The sequence below is a fragment of the Megalobrama amblycephala genome, linkage group LG19 (genome assembly GCF_018812025.1).
Source record: "Megalobrama amblycephala isolate DHTTF-2021 linkage group LG19, ASM1881202v1, whole genome shotgun sequence".
Lineage (NCBI taxonomy): Eukaryota > Metazoa > Chordata > Actinopteri > Cypriniformes > Xenocyprididae > Megalobrama > Megalobrama amblycephala.
The window spans coordinates 3,789,329-3,811,769 of NC_063062.1; the positions used below are offsets into that span (position 1 = coordinate 3,789,329).

General features: G+C 38.2%; 2 protein-coding genes across 7 annotated transcripts in view; one reads left to right on the forward strand and one right to left on the reverse strand.

The window, feature by feature from the left end:
• The first annotated feature begins 315 nt into the window (after positions 1–315).
• hnrnpul1 (heterogeneous nuclear ribonucleoprotein U-like 1) lies at positions 316–18,062 on the forward strand. Of its 3 annotated transcripts, none has more exons than XM_048167745.1 (17): positions 316–470; positions 1,008–1,203; positions 1,287–1,421; positions 4,317–4,361; positions 5,066–5,285; positions 5,378–5,451; positions 5,540–5,679; positions 7,182–7,281; positions 7,365–7,477; positions 8,836–9,102; positions 9,909–10,031; positions 10,144–10,272; positions 12,415–12,580; positions 13,070–13,321; positions 13,409–13,551; positions 15,594–15,773; positions 17,288–18,062. In XM_048167745.1, the coding sequence occupies exons 2-17, from the start codon at positions 1,032–1,034 to the stop codon at positions 17,384–17,386; spliced, it is 2,358 nt and encodes a 785-aa protein (XP_048023702.1). In that variant the 5' UTR covers positions 316–470; positions 1,008–1,031; the 3' UTR covers positions 17,387–18,062. The 3 variants fall into 3 exon arrangements, with proteins under 3 accessions (XP_048023702.1, XP_048023704.1, XP_048023703.1); XM_048167746.1 differs by having other exon boundaries at positions 318–470; positions 1,005–1,203; XM_048167747.1 differs by lacking the exon at positions 4,317–4,361.
• A 71-nt stretch (positions 18,063–18,133) lies between these two features.
• The window catches only part of rasgrp4 (RAS guanyl releasing protein 4), a 28,267-nt gene continuing 23,959 nt past the window's right edge, over positions 18,134–22,441 (reverse strand). For 3 of the 4 annotated variants that reach the window (XM_048167750.1, XM_048167749.1, XM_048167751.1), the window contains exons 16-17: positions 19,353–19,549; positions 18,134–19,196 (exon numbers count right to left, since the gene is read on the reverse strand). In XM_048167750.1, the coding sequence (XP_048023707.1) occupies positions 19,086–19,196; positions 19,353–19,549 (308 nt within the window). In that variant the 3' untranslated portion in view covers positions 18,134–19,085. The remainder of the gene's footprint in view (positions 19,197–19,352; positions 19,550–22,441) is intronic. The other variant, XM_048167752.1, reaches the window with a different exon arrangement.

Sequence of the window (22,441 nt, forward strand, 5' to 3'; positions counted from 1 at the left end):
GTCAATAAATGGTAAAAGAAACTAATTTGTGTAACCTTTTTAAAAAAAAAAATAACTCAGATATTTTGCTGTAAACGTAAAAGTAATGCGTTACTTTACTAGTTACTTGAAAAGTAATCCCATTACGTTACTCGCGTTACTTCTAATGCGTTAACCCAACACTGACTTTAATTTTGCCTACAAAAATAACTGCATCACTTATATTTGAAATATGTATTTAAATTGTATATATTGCTGGGTAGAATTATTAATTATTATTTTATTATGAACTAAATAGTAAAGGAATGCACGTCTGTCGGTTCATGACTTCAAAGCTGTGTTATAGATCTGTCCAGTAGGTGTCAGCACTCAAACAAAATGGACAACATTCAGTATGTCTTCTGCTGCACTGTACTGAAGCGCGCGCAGCTGTAGTCCTGTGTTTACAACACTCAAACACTCTCTTCAGCCAAACAAGAGCTTTTCCTCTGGTAAGTCATCATGACACCTTTTTTACTGGCATTTTAGAGTTTGCATTAGAGAAATTAGTGGACATTTTACATGAGCACAGTTAGATAGAATCCGTAGTTTGACAAATCAGACGAATGCATGTGTCATTTCTCATTATATCGCATCTTGGATGTGAAAGCATTTACTGAATTACAGTAGATGTGCGTTTTTACCCATGCTTTTACTACACAACTTAAGTGTGCACGTGATTTAGCCAGTTAGCTGTGCGAATGACCAGCCCTGCCTGTTATCTGTGTTTTGATAAATGATAGCTGGTTTCTACCTGGTCTAACTTGGACCAGCAACAAACCAGCTAACTTACCACATGATCCTGAAGTGGAGCCACAACTGGTGTCTTGCTAGTCTGAACTGGTCATTAGTTTTTCATTTGCTGGCTTTTGAAACAATCAGTATCTCAAAACAAGCTGGCATATTCTAAAACACAGTGTCCAGCTTTTCCAGTGGGATGTGCATTATTGATGTTTTGGAGATGATCACAGCTGTCTTCCATTCAGCAGGATTGGGAGCGAGAGCTCCACGTTATGTCATGCATGATGAGTGTGGATGTGAAGAAACTGAAAGTCAACGAGCTGAAAGAGGAGTTGCAGAAGCGTGGGATGGACACCAGAGGCCTCAAAGTAGATCTGGTGGAGCGTCTGCAGGCAGTTCTGGATGCTGAAAAGGACTCCACCTGTGATGAGGAGGCTGAAGCAGGTACTAGAGTTTGTGTGCATGAAGATGGCATCATTTGATGCATGCTAATGATGATGAACCCATTGCATGTTTACATGTGACAGGTGTTGCAAAGGCTGTGAATGATGAGCGGTCTGATCCAGGGCAGATGGATGCTGAGAAACAGGGCTCTGATAGTGATCCGAAATCTGAGATTGTGGAGGAACAACAGGCAACTGTTGAGACAATCTGCAAAGAAGGTAAGACTGCAACTGGAGTTTTTGAGTTTTGAATTTTGAATGATGTGTGTGTCCCGCCGGTGTGCAACTTGGCTTGCATGTTCGTATACAATTAATTACAAGTTATATTTTCAATCCCTTGACCAATATAGATTTTTTTTTTTGATGGCCGATATCTTCGAGAACAGGTGGCTGAAATATATTTCGCATCACACTACTTAAGATGGCAAATAACTCATGCTGCAATGAAATGTATGTTTATTTATAACATTTACTAAATTAGAAATAAATAACTTGAAAGTGAATCGATATGAAAAATATAATTTGAGCTTATTTTCACAAATAAATAAATTGTTAAAAACATGAGTAAACACTGCAGCCAACAATGCACTCATTAATATGGTAAGTCTGTGTATAAGTCATATTTAAATAAACTGTTCTGTCCACATCTAATTTCTATGAATTCAGCAGTTATCAACGGGTTGAAGGTCCAAATGTAAGTTTCAGTGCAGCTTCAAAGGGCTCTACATGATCACAGACAGGATTAAGTGTCTTATCTAGCTCATCTTTTTGACCACAAATGCTCGTCTTGCACTGCTCTGCGATGCGTCACACATTACGTAATCACATTGGAAAGGTCACACGTGTTTTCCTCAAACATTAATTTCTTTTCAGCTGAAGAAAGAAAGACATAAACATCTTGGATGACATGGGGTTAAGTAAATTATCAGGAAATTTGAATTCTGAAGTGAACTAATCCGTACAGGTGCTGGTCATATAATTAGAATATCGTGAAAAAGTTCTTTTTTTTTATTGTAAATTATTTTTAAAAATGAAACTTTCATATATTCTGGATTCCCTACATGTAAAGTAAAACATTTCAAAAGTTTTTTTTTTTTTTTTTTTTTTTTTTAAATCTTGATGATTAGAGCGTACAGCTCATGAAAGTCCAAAATCCAGTATCTCAAAATATTAGAATATTTACATTTGAGTTTCATTAAGTGACCATCCCTACAGTATACATTTCGGGTATCTCTTGTTCTTTGAAACCACACTAATGGGGAAGACTGCTGACTTGGCAATGGTCCAGGAGACAATCATTGACACCCTCCACAAAGAGAGTAAGTTACAGATGGTCATTACTGAATGTGGTGGCTGTTTACAGAGTGATGTATCAAAGCATATTAAATGCAAAGTTGACTAGAAGGAAGAAATTGAGTAGGCAAAGGTGCACAAGCAACAGGGATGACCGCAAGCTTAAGAATACTGTCAAGTAAAGCCGATTCAAACACTTGGGAGAGCTTCACAATGAGTCAAATGAAGCCGGAGTCAGCGCATCAAGAGTCACCACACATCTTCAGGAAAAGGACTACCAAGCCACTTCTGAAACAGAAACAACGTCAGAAGCATCTTACCTGGGCCAAGGAGAAAAAGAACTGGACAGTGAACAGTGGTCGAAAGTCCTCTTTTCAGATAAAAGTAAATTTTGCATTTCATGTTGAAATCATGGTCACAGAGTCTGAGGGAAGACTGGAGAGGCGCAGAATCCAAGCTGCTTGAAGTCTAGTGGGAAGTTTCTGAAGTTAGTAATGATTTGGGGGGCCGTGACGTCTGCTGGTGTTGGTCCATTGTGTTTTATCAAGTGCAAAGTCAATGCAGCCATCTTCCAGGAGATTTTGGAGCACTTTATGCTTCCATCTGCTGACAAGCTTTATGGAGATGCTGATTTCCTTTTCCAGCAGGACTTTAGCACCTGCCCACAGTGCAAAAACCACTTCCAAGTGGTTTGCTGACCATGATATTACTGTGCTTTATTGGCCAGTCAACATGCCTGACCCCTGAATCTATGGGATATTTTCAAGAGAAAGATGAGAAACAGTCGATCCAACAATATACAGATGATCTGAAGGCTCAATAGTGCCTCAGCAGTGCCACAGGCTGATCACTTCCATGCCACACTTCACTGATGCTGTAATTTGTGCTAGGAGCAAGTCATTTGCTGTAATATGTGCTGCCGACCAAGTATTGAGTGTACAAATGAACATACTTTAAAGAACTTGAACTTTTCTGTTTTGAAAATCCATTTTTTGATTGATCTTAGGAAATATTCTAATATTTTGAGATACTGGATTTTGGACTTTCATGAGCTGTACGCTCTAATCATCAAAATTAAAAAAAAAAAAAAAAAACTTTTGAAATGTTTTACTTTACATGTAGGGAATCCAGAATATATGAAAGTTTCATTTTTAAAAATAATTTACAATAAAAAAATGAACTTTTTCACGATATTCTAATTATATGACCAGCATCTGTAAATGAGTACACAGTGAATATGGTGTAGCAGATACAGTGCAGCATAATTCAGAATTAGTTTGTCACTTGTGTATGACAACAGATCTCTCCTGTCCACATCTAATTTCTATGTTCTTGCCATTGTGGAAGTAAAAATTCTGCTTCCAACACTTACTGGCCAAACAGAAAAACTTATCAACTGAATGTCGATCATTAAAAAATGCCAAATATCGGCTGATATATCTGCCTTGGTGAATTATTGGTGGACCACTATTATTTTCGACACCACTTCAATGTTGTTGCAGATTTATATAGTTATTATATAGTAACATTTCCTGTTATTTTTATTTATTTTATAATCTTGAAATAGCCAAATAGTAGTCCACGGTACATGTACAATCACTATGACTAAGTTCATACTCCAGGCAAAATCTGAATTATTATTTATTTATTTATTTTTTTTTGAACATATGTGACTTAGATCTGTGTTTTTTTCCCCCTTCTCCCCCCATAACAGTGTGAACAGCACAAACCACATTTTTTATTCTAATTTGGGCCACTTCCATATATCAGTCTGATGTTTTGCAATGTGTCTAAACAGTCGTATCTTTTGCGTCACTGTAGATCGACATTCGTCACAACTGACAGGAGTCACTCCAAAGATTTTACGTAAGGCAATTCTTTGGTCAGAATACAGCTTTATTGAGTAGGCTAAAAGTACAGTATATTTTTCATGTTTAGAGGGCTAGATAATTGGTTGTAGTTAATTGATTATTGCACTGTATTGTTAATGTTTGTCACTGGTTGCAGTTCAGGCTGTTCTAACATACCATAAAGTTATCAGTACCATTGTATCTTCTGTTAAACAGGTCGCAATAAGTGTGTGTGTAGTGTGAAGCGGTCAGTACGGCTGTGTGTTTTATAGTAAAGTAGACTACTTTTGGTGGTGGTGGTATCATGGTAACTTGTCTTTGTATGTATTCGGGGTAAAGCCGCTGAAATTGAGTATCTAAGATGTTTTTTTATCTGCTGTTCTAAAAACAGATTTTCGAATATGTTGACCTTGTCAATTTTCCTGTTTTATATAGTAATATTATTCAATGCTCTGCCATCTGTATTTGCTCTGTAGCTTTTAGTTTCATAGTTGTAGTAGCGACAGGTTTGTTTACAGTCCAACAAATACATGAATGGGCCACATATGTTTTTCTAGCTGGTGATACTTTGCATCACCGCCCCATTTGTTACTTCAGATACCCCCTCTTCAATGCTATGTTGGTGCCTGGCTCTGCTTGAGGCTCACTTGGAAGTCTGCTGAGGCCCTCTAGTGGGCCCCGGCCTCCACTGCTTTATATTGAATATTGATTGTTTCACAGAAGATGAAGTGGCACCAGTGAAGGTGAAAAATGAAGATGAGATAAAGCCGGAGCAACAGGAGCAGCAGCGATCTGACCCTGGTAGTGAATGGGAAGATCTGGAGAGCCAGCAGACTGTAGAATCCAAGACTGAACAGGACGGACATGCACATCATGGCCACAAGAGGCGCTATGATGAGAGCCACGGCTACAGCTGTTATGAACACCGTGAAGACAGGAGGTGAGCTTTTGTTATAATCCTGTATCAGCATTGGGATTTTGACTAACAAGTGCTTGTAGGTTTACATTGTGATTTTCTCTGTTTGATCACAGATCCCGTTCTCCTCTGCCTCCTGCTGAAGAGGATGAGGAAGACTTTGATGGCACGCTAGTGGCCATTGACACTTGTACGTGAGGGCTTGTTTTATTTAATTGTGATTTATTATATCTCTTAAATAAATATAATCATGTAATTCTCTCTGTAAACCTCAACAGATAACTGTGACTTGCACTTCAAAGTCTCTCGGGATCGCTGCAGTGGATATCCTTTGACCATTGAAGGGTTTGCTTATCTGTGGTCTGGAGCGCGAGCCACGTATGGTGTGAACAAGGGACGTGTGTGCTATGAGATGAAGGTAATGTTTATCGCTCAAAAGTTTGGAGTCAGTAATATTTTTTTTATGTTTTTAAAAGAAGTCTCTTATTCTCACCAAGACTACATTTATTTGGTCAAAATAAAGTAAAACCATAATATTGTGAAATAATAATGTTTGTTTTAATATATTTGAAAATGTCACTGTTTCTGTGATGCAAAGCTGAATGTTCAGCATCATTACTCCAGTCTTCAGTGTCACATGATCCTTCAGAAATCATTCTAATATGCTTATTTGCTGCTCAAGAAACATTTCTGATTATTATCAATGTTGAAAACAGTTGTGCTGCTCAATATTTTTGTGGAAACTGTAATAATTTTTTTTCAGGATTATTTAATTAATAGAAAGTTCAGAAGAACAGCATTTATTTGAAATATATATATATTTTGTAACTTTATTAATGTCTTTATTGTCCTTTTAATCCGTCCATATACATTTCTCTCAAACATTACTGAACCCAAACTTTTGAAGGGTAGTGTAGTTTTGTTGTTTCTTTATGGTTAACTTTTAAATCAACTTAAAAAGGTACTTCGCCAATGGCAAAATGGGCTTTTAAATAAAACTTGGCTGCCTATAGACCTTACTTACCAGAGAAACAAGCGCGCCGCCATCTTTAGAATATTGTCTTTGAACTTCCGTTTTAGCGGTAGCCCTGTATATTTCTATGGCATATTGGTTGAAGAATAATTAGCTGGTGAAGTGGATTTACATGTTGCAGAGTTAATGAAAGTTATCATGAGCATTGTTATGTTTAAAGCGGGTGTCTTAACAAATGTCAGTAGACCGGGAAGATTTTAAAATGAGCAGTTCATTCATAAATACATAAGATCGCTGTGGAAATACAAGCCGGAAGTCAAAAGACAACGAGCACAGCGCTGAAAAGGGGCGGGGCTACATAAGGTCTATACAGTAGTAAGGCGAAAAAAAAATGAAATCGGTGCTACCTCACTATAGGAAACAGAGAAAAAAGGCTTTTGTCTTCCCCTTTTCCAAGTAGGTAGGCAAACTTCAACACCCATAATGCACTGGTCATGTTGCCATCCAAGGCCACTCCCACCAGTCTGCAATGGATACACTTACCAGAGTCAAATACTGCCTTGGTTTTGTAGGAAATACTTCTTAGCAAACTTTTAGTCATAATGTTGACGAATGTTGCAAGAATTCAAAGAGTAAACTTTTAGTGGGAGTGAGTTTCTTTTGGTTTCCAGTGAAGGATCCAGCGCGTTGTAGGCAGTGACATGTTTTGCATCATCAAGTGGACTTTTGTTGACCAATAAACATGAATTTCTCGTCCATGTAACATGAAGAATGAGTAAACATTGTCCATTTACATATACTTCCGACATTGCTGATTTTCAACCCACTTTGTATTGTTACAAAGTCACACTTCTAATAGTTTACCCCCCAAAAGACTATTATTTAATAACTTTTTTATCTTTAGTCATCATTTAGAATAAGTTATGTCTTGTTTTTTTTTCTTCCAGGTCATAGAGCATATATCCGTAAAGCATCTTCCCAGCAGTGAGCCTGACCCGCATGTCGTGAGAGTCGGGTGGTCTCTGGATTCCTGCAGCACACAGCTTGGTGAGGAAGCACACGTACACTATGAGGGTTTGTTACAGAAATGATCTTTCTGCCTTCTTATGTAGGGAATTACTATGTTTCAGGAGAGGAGCCGTTCTCTTATGGGTATGGCGGAACAGGGAAAAAGTCTACCAGTTGCAAATTTGAAGATTACGGAGAGAAATTTGGTGAAAGCGATGTCATTGGATGTTATATTGTGAGTGCTATTCTTATTTATTTATTTATTTTAGTTTTTTTAATATGAAATCTGTCAAGTTGTTAGTCAACTTCTTGCTGTATACTGCCAGTTGGGCAATTGACTAACGGTGCCATTACATTTACCATTGCTCTGCTAAAATTTCGAGAGCAAAATCCAGTAATTTCAATGTGAATTGGTGCGATGAAGAATTTTGCCTGATGGATGTTCAGTGGCGAAGATATTTTGCCGTTCGCATTTTACGTTGGGTTCAAGTTTGATGAATTTTGATGCACAAATTCACAACATGGGCCAGTAGCAACACTTCTGGTTCATCAGTGGTCTCTGTGTGACCAGAAATTCTTAATTTGGCACTGGTAGCAAAGCAAAACTTAAGATTCACAATGGACGAGGTGTTCATTCTGGTGGTGTCTACTCAGACAGTTTTGTATAACACTGCATTTTAATATTATAAATAGATGCATAAAAAAGAGGCTGCTTGGAATGCAGTTATTTAGGATTGGTTCATTTGCTTGCTGGCACTGCTGGTAAAATAGCTTTGGATGTTTATTTTGTCATTTTATTCATCATATTTTATCACATCTGGTCATATTTTCGTTCTCCTTTGAAATTTCACAGAGCAAGCGGTAAATGTGATTGCACCTAATGACATCATCTTAACTGAAATCGAACCCCTTTTATGACTGATTTGAACACAATACATAGGCAGCAATTCCAGGTTTTGCATAAATAAGGTTACCCACAAGAAGTAACTACAAAGATGGTGCACTCATATTAATATGAATCTGAGAAAGTGCAATGCACAATGTGGTGGAATAAGTCCCGCCTTTTAAATAAAAGAACAAACATTTAGAAATGAAATTTATGAGAGAGTTGTTGCCAGACTTCATTGGTGATTTCAAATAAGAAATTTAATAGCAAGCTTGGTGAACTGCTTTGGAGAATTTGATGTTTCCCCATTCAAAGAGATAGGAGCTGCACTTGCATGACTGAAATAGCTGCCCGAGAGGCGTTTCAAAGATGGCCGCCGAGTGAAATTACTTGCCTTAAAGGGAAAATCTTGACTCACAATTAATTACATTTGACTGTCACATTAGCATGTTGTTCAGCTAATGACATGATACTCTAATACTCTAATCTGAGCATGAAAATGCATAAATATTGTGTAAATTGCTCTCATTTTAATGCGTTTGAACAGCATTGGGATGGGACGCTATGATGCCTTAAAATGCTGTTTAGGTAGGCAGCTCACTACGTTCTAATGAAAGAGAACCAAAATAACAAACGTGAAACTGTTGGAATGAAGTATCTGACTTGATGAATAAACTTGTAGCCTCATACATTTGTGTCTTTTACAGGACTTTGATAGCCATGAGCAGGTGGTAATGGCTTTCTCGAAGAACGGCAAGTGGCTTGATGTGGCATTTCACGTATCTAAAGAAGAGCTGGCTGGTCGTGCTCTGTATCCTCATATCCTGGTGAAAAACTGCGCTGTCCAATTTAACTTTGGCCAACGGGAGGAACCTTTCTTTTCTTTGCCAGATGGCTACACATTCATCGGAGCTGTCAACATGGAGAACAGGGTCAGAGGCACTGTTGGTCCTGCCAACAAATCTGATTGTGAGGTAATATTTTTTTCATAATATTGTAGTTTTTACTGTATTCTTGATCACATAAATGCCTCCGTGAGTATGAGACTTTTTTAAAAAAACATTAACCCTCTGGGGTCTGAGGATTTTTGGGCCCTGGCGAAGTTTTGACATGCCCTGACATTTGTGCTTTTTTTAGTTGGAAAAAGTGTCATTGCACTGTATTCAGCATAAACTAGGCTACAATAATATGTGAGGAACACGTATGTACATGTTTGTGTTTTTGAAGGAATAACGTTTATGCGTGGTTATTGAAAAAACAAAAAACTTAAGTCACTGAAATAAGGCCAAAAAAATAATATTATATATGTGTTCACAAGACTTCTGGGTATTGGAGGTTGTAGACTAGAGTTTTTGCTTCAAAATGATGTAAAAATTATCCTGCATACTTGTTCATATAAAACAATATATTGATTTAGTTTTTGTAAGACACTTTTTGTCAAGAAACACAGTATGCGTGGAGGTGTGAATCATCATGAATAATGGGTCATTTACACCTGAGAAGACAAAAGAATCGCATAAAGACCTGTAATGACCGGCATATTAATGAGCTCTTTCAGTCAGGTAGGCTGTGAAAAAACCCTCTGTGATCATGTCTCAAGCTCATCATGGTGTATATCAAACATACAGAAAAAAGCAATACTGTGAAATATTATTACAATTTAAAATAATGGTATTCTATTATATACTTTAAAACATCTTACTGTGCCTAAACTTGAACAGTAGTGAATATGATTTCAAATAAACATGTATAATCAAGAGTATATCGCTGTTGTCTGTAGGTCCTGATGATGGTCGGTCTTCCTGCTTGTGGTAAAACCACATGGGCCTCTAAGTATGCGGGAATGAACCCAGAGAAGAAGTATAACATCCTGGGCACAAACGCCATCATGGAGAAAATGAAGGTATGATCAGCAGGTTTAAATGTGTTTATACATTTTAATCTTACAGACTTTTGAACAGTAGTGTATATTGCTAAAAAAACCAAGAAAACATAGTTTTCTTTTATGCTTTTAGGTGATGGGATTGCGTCGCCAGCGAAACTACGCCGGGCGCTGGGACATCCTGATTCAGCAGGCCACTCAGTGTCTGAACCGACTGCTCCAGATTGCCGCCCGCAAAAAACGGAACTACATTCTGGATCAGGTACTGCAAGCACCTTCCTATGATTCCCAGCGAAGACATAACTGCGAGTAAGCTCTGATGTTGTTCTTCTAATTTGTTATTTATTTATCTTTCAGGATAAAGATCTTTCATCTTTTATCTTATCCTTCATATGATAGAGTAGAAGCTGCAGCCTTTGATTGAATGTGGTATTGAAAGGGCACTGAAGTGTCAGAAACATCATTAACATCAAACATGTTCTTTTTAGCATTTAAATTATCTTGCATTTCCAATTACGTTGAATTGTTCTGTGAGCCTCTCTGATAAAGTATTATTAGCCCATGACTGTATTAAGATGTTGAGAGAAGTATTCTCAGCCTTGTTTCGCTATGGTAGTTCTAAAAGAAATTGATTTTAAAGAGAAGTCTGTTATCCTGTGGGTTGTTGTTGTGTTTGTTTCAGTAAAAAGGTTGTAAAGCTAACCTTTTTGGCTTTTCAGGACAGTTCTAGAATGTCAGAGCGACTGTATGGTGAGACAGACAACTAGTTGTCCAGTCCGGTTACGTTCACACAGCGCGGGTTTTCCGAGAATGCGGTTGTGAGTTGTGAATTTACCGATGTGAGTTCGGTTATAGAATACGGTTGTCACTCCCATAAATAAACGAACTGTGTGTGAACATAACCGTATTAAAGCAGAACTAAGTAACTTTTTTACCTTCATAAATAGTTTTCTAAGTCTTTACGATGGTTAATTGACTTGTAGTGGTGTGTTTGAGGCGTGCACTAACCCCCTCTGGTATGTCTATGCCAGAAAACAGCACTTGCAAGTTGAGCTGCGCCGACCCGACACAATCTCGCCTCATGTTCACGTTCACGCGAAAGTATTATGACTTTATAAGACTATTTCGAAAATTACCCACCTCTATCGAGATTTCTTGTACTGTATTTGCAAAACTACTGCGCTGGTGAGCGTTGTAGTCGTTGTAGTTGTTGTAGTCCAGAGCTGCGCTTGGAGTATTTACGAGTGTGATTCACTGAAGGAACCTGTAGGGGGAGCTTCGCAAATCTTACTGAGTTCCGCTTTAAGAACTCAAATACAGGACTGAAAACCGTATTCTGCTGCTGTGTGAACGTGGCCCAAGGCTCCCTAAAAAATAGAGATGCACCGATTGACCGGCCAGGCACCGGAATCAGACGATTTTTCCGCATGATCAGCCCGGACCCGTGAGCGAATGGTCAGTGTCACGTCTTTCCGATTCCGAGCCTGTCCGTTTTGTTGCCAGCGACACAGGCAATGTCACAGCCACGCTTGCACTTAGCCGCATGTAAACATGTTGTTGGCTTGAAAGTTCTTCACCGTAAGTGAAGAAGACACAATTCTAATTTCGAATACTATTTAGGATGGATAGTATGCGAATTGGGACGCAGCAACAAAGTTCACAATTTGTAATACTTGTAAGGCCAAAGTAAACCATGGGGGAACCACCACGACAACGTTTGGAACAGCAAACCTAATTAGACAATAGCATTGTCAAAAATATCGATATTTCGATACATATCGAACAGCTTGTGAGTCGCAAGTACCAAAATGAGTGGCTTACTGCTCTTAAACTGTCAAATACACACAAAATTATGTCAAAAATTCCGGTCTCTGTGAGAATTCAGTTAAACAGTCAGTTTTGGAACGTTAGTAGTTAAGAGAATGCATGTTGTGTAACAGTATGTTGGATCAGTGCATTTGCTCTTAAAGTGACAGCAGCCTAATATTCCTTTTCCTACAAAAGACAAAGAAAATAATTCTGCTCTTGACTGAATAACTTTTGTAAAATTTTGCAAAATTTTGCATTGAAAAAAAGTAGATTTTTGTTTGTATATGCTGTCAACTGTAGTTAAATCAGAATCGGCAGGTCACACTTAAAAAAAAAAAAATCGGAATCGACTAAGAAAATTGCAATCGGTGCATCTCTACTAAAAACGTTTGTGTTCCTGGATCCAGGTCCGCTCAGACACCTGTGTAAGGTAAGTGAAGGTGTTGTAAGGGTCCATCAGCAGGTGCAGGGAAAGTAAGAAAAACTACTCTTACTTCATTGCAGGGTTCCAGATTTTTTCCCAAGAAAAGCACAACCACAACGCAAAAGAAACAATAATAAACAGCTTCTACTTCTTTCTTGTCACTATTGCTAGACAAACGTATATGGATCAGCCCAGAGACGAAAAATGCGTCCTTTTGAAGGGTTTCAACGCAAGGCTATTGTAATATGTCCCACGGACGAAGATTTAAAAGAGCGAGCGTTAAAGCAAGCTGAGGAAGGGAAGGACGTGCCCGATCATGCTGTTTTAGAAATGAAAGGTAGGAACGCTGCTATGGAAAAAACAACATCAGAAAACATAAAAGATCACTTAATTTGGTTTGAATTAAACTTTTAAGACGCACGTACCACTTCATCATAGAAAATAGCTTTATCTCTCGGACCCTCTTCTCAATTTGATTGAGTCCTTTTGATCGTCCAACTTTCACCCCTGTGTCTTAATGAAACATGAGATGCTGCAAACCAAGCAATGTTTATTACAGTGCAATAACATTTAAAAATGCCAGTAAAATAATAATTCATGCTAATATTGTGCCAGTCACAATAAATACACATTAGTTCAAAAAGTGTTTTAGACATTGCACTTGGTTTGCAGTAGTATTATTCATCTTATTCATATGATTTTTATATTAATGTTTTCTTGTCATTTTTCCATCATCCTCATAGCAATATTCTCTCTTTGAGTTTAGTTTTTCTTTTCTGGTGGTTTAATCTGTCTCACCTTCTTTCCTCTTTCCATGGCTTAAAAGCCAACTTTGTGCTGCCAGAGGTTGGAGACTTCCTGAATGAAGTGAGCTTTGTTGAGCTGCAGAGAGAAGAGGCATCGGAGCTGGTGAAACGGTACAATGAGGAGGGCCGGAAGGCCGGGCCTCCGCCTGAGAAACGCATCGACAGCTGGGGACACCGTAGACGCGAAAGCGGATACCAGCAGTACGACAACCACGGAGGATCAAGAGGAGATCATCGGAACAGAGGAGGACCTGGAGGAAACTATAGAGGAGGTGAATTGACCTTATTAGGGTGTCAGGCTAACTTATTCAAAAATTCTGTCATTTGTGTTTTCATCATCTTGCTCTGTGCTTTGTCAGGTTATAACCGTGACGGTTACAGTCAGAACCGCTGGGGAGGTAATTACAGAGACGGGCGAGATGGATACAGCAGCAGACATCAGTCTGAAGGAACCTACAATAATAACCGCTATGGCTCCTATAACAAAGAGGGATATAGCCAAGTGAGTGCTGTACACAGCCTTGTGTCTTTGACTAATGTTTAGCCTTAAGGCCCCGACATACTTCAAGCGAAATTGAGGAATGAATTGGTCATCAATATGAACAAACTCAGGCCAAAGCAAAGTTCATTTGGAGTTTGTTTCGGGAGTTCGAAACCACTTGCCTAAGCGAACTTAATAGAAAAAGTTTTCCCAGGTGTCATGACAAAAAATCGAAATCGGGTCTCCCCAAACTGTCAGTTAATGATTATCCCAAGTATATACATATGATACTATACTTTACATAATTTACTATATAATACGTACGGAAACACATTAGTGCATAAAAAACCAAGTGAACGTAATTTCTTACACTTGATTAATTATTAATTAATAAATAGCCTAATAATAATAATAATAAAAATAACAATAATAATAGCCTATTAAGTGAATAATTGGATATCATTCATTTGTTTTATTTATAACTTAAAGGGTTAGTTCACCCAAAAATGAAAATACTGTCATTAATTACTCACCCTCATGCCGTTCCACACCCGTAAGACCTTCGTTCATCTTCGGAACACAAATTAAGATATTTTTGTTGAAATCCGATGGCTCCGTGAGGCCTCCATAGGAAGCAATGACATTTCCTCTCTCAAGATCCATTAATGTACTAAAAACATATTTAAATCAGTTCATGTGAGTACAGTGGTTCAATATTAATATTATAAAGTGACGAGAATATTTTTGGAGTGCCAAAAAAAACAAAAATAACGACTTATTTAGTGATGGCCGATTTCAAAACACTGCTTCATGAAGCTTCAGAGCACAAATGAATTTTTGGCGCTCCAAAAATGTTCTTGTCGCTTTATAATATTAATATTGAACGACTGTACTCACATGAACTGATTTAAATATGTTTTTAGTACATTAATGGATCTTGAGAGAGGAAGTGTCCATTGCTCCCTATGGAGGCCTCACTGAGCCATCGGATTTCAACAAAAATATCTTAATTTGTGTTCCGAAGATGAACGAAGGTCTTACGGGTGTAGAACGGCATGAGGGTGAGTAATTAATTACATTATTTTCATTTTTGGGAGAACTAACCCTTTAAATATTTGGACATTTAACACTTAATTTAACACAATTACATTAAAGATCATTGTGAATACATGAGGGTAAGTGAAAATGCGTGTATATACTAAGCTATCAGGCTAATTGCTTATCTGTATGCGTGAGTAAAAACAGGAACGCACTGGAGAGCCGCTTTGCAGTAGAAAATGAAGTTGTAATTGTAATTGAAAGAGACACTGATACTGTTTGTTATTTTTTTATTTATGTTTAATCCTGTAAATCTGCTGCTTTAAAGCAATCTATAAAGTGCTATATAAATTGGCCACGTACACACTACGTGGCTAAATTCGGTTGTCAGTTCTCCTTTTAGTGTTTAATCCTGTACACACACAGGTCAGTCATTTACAGGAGTGACAACTGCATTCTACAACTCCCGAAAAACTGCATTTATGAAAATTCTACGCAGTTTGTACGAAACCGAACTGAACAACTGCTTGTTAATGATATATTTTAACATGCATCAGATATGTATCTCTCTTCTGTGGGTGTGGTGCAAGAAATCACAGGAAAAGATGTACAAGCCTTGACTCATTTGTTGCCAGATCTTGCTAGATAAAAACAGCGAACAAGAACAAACCCCCAATAAACTGGAAAAAATCCTGAAAATATGACACAAATATTGCAGCATGCACCTGCTAACTTTAAACTCGATCATTTTATGAGCCAAGATTAACTACTGTTTTCTCACCGCTGTCGTTTTTGTTGTTTATTTTGTTGTTGAACGGAAAGCATGCAACACATATATTTACACATTCATTTAAACATCGCTTTCAGTAGTGTGGGCGGCGTCAGGATGTTCGTACCCCAAAGTCACGGAGAACAAAAATGAACTTCGCTGGGAATATATTGAGGCCTTTATGAGATATTTGTGTATTTATTTATTTTTGTTGTTGTTGTTTTTGTTTCATCTTCCTTTCTGTTTTTTTTTTTAGAGCTATCATCAGGGTTATAATCCAGGCTACAACCAGGGCAACTATAGCCAAGGAAACTACAACCAAGGCTACAACTATGGCAACTACAGCCAATATCCGGGTTATGGACAAGGTTACCATGACAGTCAAGGATCTGGACAATCATATAACCAGCAAAACTACAATCAGCAGTATCAACAGGTGAGCTACAAGGCATGTTCTGTGATTAAAAACACTACTAGGGGTGGGCGATATACAGGTAGACACAATTAACCAGTAGAAATTTGTCAAACGGTAGAGATTTTGAACTATCGTCTGTGCAGCGCAGTCACGAAAGCTTGTGGTTTGCATGTGTTTTTAAGCATTGCGGCTTAGAGGCTTAGGTGATTTTAAACTGTTGAAGCACAATTAGCAGCGAAAGAGAGCTCATTTCTGTAAATGCGCACGCTCTCTGAGAGACTGTTTCTCAGCGCCGTCTGAGAGACACGCGACATGAAGCTGCTCAGTGTTGCCAAGTCTGTGGTTTTCCTGCGGAATTGGGCTACTTTTACACTGTTGCCACGGGTGGTATTTCATGTCCACAGGTTGAATCGACTCAAAATAACATGATATTTAGCCCCTGGAATGCGAATTTTACCAGGGGAGCTATTCCAAAAACGCAAAATTTGCCTCCCGGAACGTGATTTTTACCGTGGGACCCCCCTGAAATGCGATTGGGCTAGTTTTGAGGAGCAATTGGGCGTATTTTGTTGTGAAAACCTGGCAACCCTGTAGCTGCTGCTCATAGAGCACGTGAAAACTGAACACAGAGCTTTTTGCCACCCAATTGGGCTTGAACGATTAAATACACATTCCTAGGTTACAAAGTGACTTGTATTTGCAAGTAAACGGAACCATTAAGTGAACTTTCACAGTTGAGAGAGAAAACGCATGAGATCTGTGCAGCCGGTCGTTAAGGAACAGCATCCAAATTTACCTGCTGTCATTATTAATGCTAATCAAACAACAAAAAAGATAGAAAAACTCACTGCTCTTGACTAATTCATTTTTGTAAGTTTAATAAGAATAAATGTATATTTAATTTACACAGTAAAGACGATACATTGTTTTTTTTATACATTTGATTATACAGTATTTCTAGTGCCTGAAGTTTTTCAGGTAGGTCTATTTCATTTGTCTTAGTTCTATTCTAGTTTGTTTTCTTTGCTCTTATTTTATCACTTTGCTTGTCTTCAGTAAGTTTGAGAGAGTTTTTTTTTTTTAGGGTACTAATATTAGTTTTTTAAATATTAAAAATGGTAATTATGATATTTTAATGGTATCAAACATTTTGATATCATAACCTTATTTAAAGCAAAAAATAACTATATTGTGATATGTACTGTTATCGTGAAATAAAATTACTCATATTGTGATATAAGATTTTGGTCATATCGCCCACCCCTAATCTATACAAGTGGATTAGTATTTTGGATATAAAATGTACTAATCACTTTCTGAGATTCACTAGATTTCAGCTTGTAAAAAGCGTTCACGTCCTCATTGAGCTTGTAATTAAGCTAGGAATTTTCAGAGAGCTTCTACTTGTACCACCTGACCATTGCAGATTAATTTAGGCATTGATAGTGTTGCCATAGAAAAGCATAATTCCCAATACGAGGACGTGAACAGCTTCGGGTAGCTTCATTTTATTGAAGCGTGATGTTTTTCTCCAGTATGCGCAGCAGTGGCAGCAGTATTATCAGAATCAGAGCCAGTGGAACCAGTACTACAGTCAATACGGGAACTACTCTGGACAGCAGGGCTCACAGTGAACAGGAACTACGCTCTGACATCATCACCTCTGTAATCACACACGTATACATGCTTCTCTTATTATAATACATCCTTCCACTTTAACTACCGTCATTTAATTTTCTCTGTCATGCATCTTGTTTTTCCAAGACTGTTATAAGTCAATGATTGTTTTGAACTAAATGACTCGGTATAAAATTTACTGATACAATCAAACCCCTGAGGTTGAAATAAAGGACTATAATATGACTGATTTCTAGTATATGTGAAAGATAGTATTATCGGAAGGTGCTTCGTGTTGCAGTACCTCAAACAACCTGCAGGTGTAGAAACTGTGAGATGCTTCCTCAACACTGATTGCTGTTTTGATTTGCCTAAATTCCATTTAATTTGGAATGTAGATGCTTTTCATATAACTATTATAAGTCTTAATTTAATTACACGAGACATGATGTTTTTTGTTTGAATTGTAGTTGTTCGATGTTTTATATACTCATTGGCATTGCAAACAAGTAAGTTGAGAATATTTGATAATATAAAATGCAAGCCGGTTTTAAGTGTTGATGTCTATCCTGGCTGAGAATCACTACATTTATTTCTGAACTGTTTAGTTCATACTTGATGTTCTTTGTGGACGTTATTTGTTCTGTCCCGTCCAATCCATTTTTGCTTTGAGAATTAAATTGTAAAACACCACTGTGACTCTTCTGATGGTTTAAAACTCAAAACATGAAGTGCATAAGTACCAAAACAAAAAAACATCTCTATCAATATTCTCATTTTTATTTTAATCACATCAGGCAGTGCTTTATTATGGAAAATACTTAAGATTTTTCATTCCTCAATAAATAAAAAACTATAGGCTAAATTCAAGATTTAGTAAAACAGACATTCAAGTTGGAGATGATCTAACAGAAAACATGTTAGAAAAACAATCAAAATAGGTCCACAGTGTTCGTTTGAATTGACCCTTGATGTCACTCTCCCGCTCTTTTTCCATTAATGCTCAAGCTTTAATACGCCGGATGGACGCGAGCACTAACGAAGCAGATTGTGATCGTTTTGAACCGAGACAGGACTATTGTCTGAAATAAACAGTGATATAATACCCTTTGTCTCCTATTCAATGAATTGTTCGTTACATAAGGCACAGTGATGCATTCTGGGTGTTCTATCAGCACCGAAATCACGTCCCTTAGCAGAGGAGGTACATTCTTCCTGTTCAAGTTCAATACAGTTGGTCACAGTATACATTTTCCATCAGTGTGAATATTAAGGCAATACATTTTTGTACTCAATCGAACAATTCTCGTAGAAAGCACCTCGCTCTTTGTGACGAAAGGCAAGAAAGTCCGTCGGTCTCGTACGAAGACGAGCGGTAGTGAGGTTGATGATGTAGCTGTCCACTTTTGAGTACTCGTGGAGATGCGAGGTCCATCGATCTGGCAGTTGACGCTGGTGCATAGAGAGTTCTCACAGTACAGATCCACCGGCAGGGTTTCAAAGAGCCCTGAGGAAGCGGACCATCTGTAATTCCTTAAATAAAATCCCTTCCGGGTTGAATTTCATCACATTTAATGAACGTCAAGAACAATCTGTTGAAGACAATAGAACAAGACAGTTGGCGAGAAAGATGAGGACACGTTCTTCAGTCTGTTCTGTCCAGTGTATTTAACAGTTCCACCACACACAAACACACGGCCATTTGCACAGACTACTTCAGTCTGGTTCCTTTCGTTTATCTTTGTTCAGCTTCAGTTCATCCATTTTTTCCTGTAGGACAGTACTAGGGGCAGATGAACCTCGCACCCTTGCTGGTAGAGTGGCACTCTGGGATGATAAGGCAGGTAGCGTTAGTCTCAAGATGTGTATGTTACCCAGTCTCGCTCACCAACTTAGCTTTCTATGCAATCTATTTTGAAAACATCCACTATGCTCGCAGTGAGAAATGCAGAAAACAAAACATTGTGTGCTTCATGGTAATACCTTTTCGAGGGGGGGATGTTGTTTCTGGGAATGAAGACGATCTTTCCGTTTGGCCACCGGCGTCCAAACTCCTGGATCTGTCTGAGTGGACCTGTCGGATAGCGTGGCCGCCTCTGCGTCGCTGTCTGATGAGGTTTGGCCCTTGGAGTTTTCAGATCTGTTTCCATTAGGAAAGACAAATGCTTCCTCTTCAGAACCTGATTGAAAGGCCAGAAAACAGAGCCATTAAATCATCCGGCAGCTTAAAGTCATTATATCCGCGGTAATTTCCACCGAAATTACCCGGAACAGTTTGTCCCAGGAACGTTTTTCCCCCCAGACCTGTTGCTGTCTGCGTTTCCATCGCGGTCTAAAGTACTGTGAAGATTAGTTTGGTATGACTGCGCGTGACTTTCCAGTTCCTGCTGGATTTCGTCCTCGGCATACAAGCTTAATAAAGCCTGAACCTCGTCGTCGGTCTATCGCTCGTATTTTTGGTTGATCCGAATAGCAAATAACTCTTCCTGCACGCACCACAACAGACTTTTAAAAATGGTGGTTGACATAAAATGCTGCGTGAACTCAACCAATCGCAGCATGTTCAGTTCCTGAACTTTGAAAAAGCACTACCTCGTGAGCAGGGACTTTCTGAAGGGGGAATTTTTACCCTAGTTCCTGGAGAAAGCTCCTGCAGTGGACACAAGGCTTATGAAATCAAAACTGACCATTTTAAAAAAAATGTATTGAAATTTGCAGTTCATTATGAATGATTTATCCATGCAAAATAACTTCCCCTCCTTCTTGTAACATCTCCTCTCTGATGATGCATTATCTGCCGTGAGGGCGGGACAACCTGTCACTCACGTGAGATCACAGAAATAGCAAACCACAACCATTCAATCAATTCCCAAATGTCCCGCCACACATTGTGTCTTTGAAAAGCGTTTCACGTCACAATAGGGAACAAAAACCTATCACAACTTCTGTTTTATGCCAACTTAAAGGTGCAGTATGTAATATTGACAGATAGTGGTTGAAATGAGTCCAAATTCAAAATATTGGAGAGAGTCGTTTCCCCCACCCCCTCCTCCTCAGACTCGACGCTCACGCAGGTTGCCAGATTGAGGCAAGTGTGCCACACAAGTCCTGAAAAGTGAAGTGTCTCGATTTCCCCCAGGTGGTTGGTCCCAGAATAGGTCATAAACCCCGCCCTCTCCATTTAATTTAATGGGACGTGAGACAAACTGAACAATTATATTACACTTCAAGTAATTTTTTTCAAAGATGGTTTCTGTTATTTCATGTAGTTTTATCACACTGTTGTAAGTTCAAGTGTTCATTTTTTTTAAGTTTGGTTTTAGTTAGTTATTTGATGCTATAAAAACGGGGGTGTGATATCATGATTGACAGCTGTGATTGACAGCTGAGAGAAGTAGTCACTGATGCACCAACTGACTTTTTCCGGGATTTTCGGGAGGAGATTGGAGCTTTAACTTTAATTTCTACATTTCCATAACTGTTTATTTCACACCTATATAATGAGTTTTTCTGCAGTAAACTGTACTAAACGATTCTGCAGGAGTGTGGGCGGGCCTTGATAGCACACGGCTCCACTTCATGCTCATTACTGCGCAGAATCGGGTCCCTCAGTTCACTACTGTTTTTGATTTGGTCTGTGTGATCCCGTCCACAGACTCAGGTCCCAAATCAGCACAAGATGTCAGTGCCATTTTGGGACATTTTTAGATGGATGCTGAGGCTTTTTTAGGTCAGGTAGAATCTGCAATCTCTGACCCAGTTTGTTTGCTGGCTTCCATGGGTACAATATGCTGTGTTTTCCAGCAACTGGGGTGTCGAAATACTATTGGGTAAATTAGCAGTGGGTGGGATCACACAGATCAAATCAAAAACAGACATTCCGACACGGAATGCATATTTCTAAGTAAAAACAATGGATGTAGCATTGTTTTTTAGAGAAACAAGTATGTAAAGTATGCAAACATAAGGTATTTTTATGCTTTTGTACAGTCAAAAAATTACATATAGCACCTTTAAAGGACTTCTGTGGCTCTTAATCTTTGTGTATTGCCATAGGTATGCTAGTGTACTCATAGACGTTGACATGGATTCACTTTTAGCAGATATACACATTTCAATTTTACAGTCTTGCTCTTCCAGGAAAACGGATCAAGAATATATTGATGACTCATCCTGCACTACACAAATGTCTAATCAAACAGTTTCTAGAATTATAACACCCCCAATAAATTTACAAATGACAGCAAGCAGCAAATTACAGTTCAAGTCTATGCCATAAGTTGTTTTTTTTTTACAATCACTAGGACACATTTCTCGATACTTAGGTCAGTTTTGAAACTCTTCACGCAGTGAGCACAACAGCAGTTGCACTGATGCATGTGACAATCTTTGCTAGTGTTATGGAAGAATGACGATGGTTGAGTAGATTTAGTGCATGTTGAATGGGAAATTAACACCTAACTGAAAGTTAGTTTGAACAGTGTGAAGACTTGTGACTCAAGTATTTTGACGTACATCTAAGTGAAACAGAGAAGAGAAGTAGGGCGGGACTTGGTTCTGTCTATCGGTTGTTCATTGGATGGAGGCAGATCTGAATGCAGGCTTGAGGTCAAATTTAAGAATGGGGCGGGGTTTAAGCAGACTAAATGATTGGAGGAGTCCGACATGTAACACCAGACAGAAGTCTGTCATTTCACCAAAAGATTAAAGTCATTTAAAAATAAAACATATGCATGGATGAATCATTAGGATCAATATGATGCATTCAGAAAACAGACTGAATTTCCCTTTCACTTTGACATTATGGGGGGTAGCATACGATTATACTAATTATGAAATAGTAAGGGAAGTATGTAAAATATATACAGTACAGTCCAAAAGTTTGGAACCACTAAGATTTTTAATGTTTTTAAAAGAAGTTTCGTCTGCTCACCAAGGCTACATTTATTTAATTAAAAATACAGTAAAAAACAGTAATATTGTGAAATATTATTACAATTTAAAATAACTGTTTTCTATTTGAATATATTTCACAAAGTAATTTATTCCTGTGTTAGCAAAGCTGAATTTTC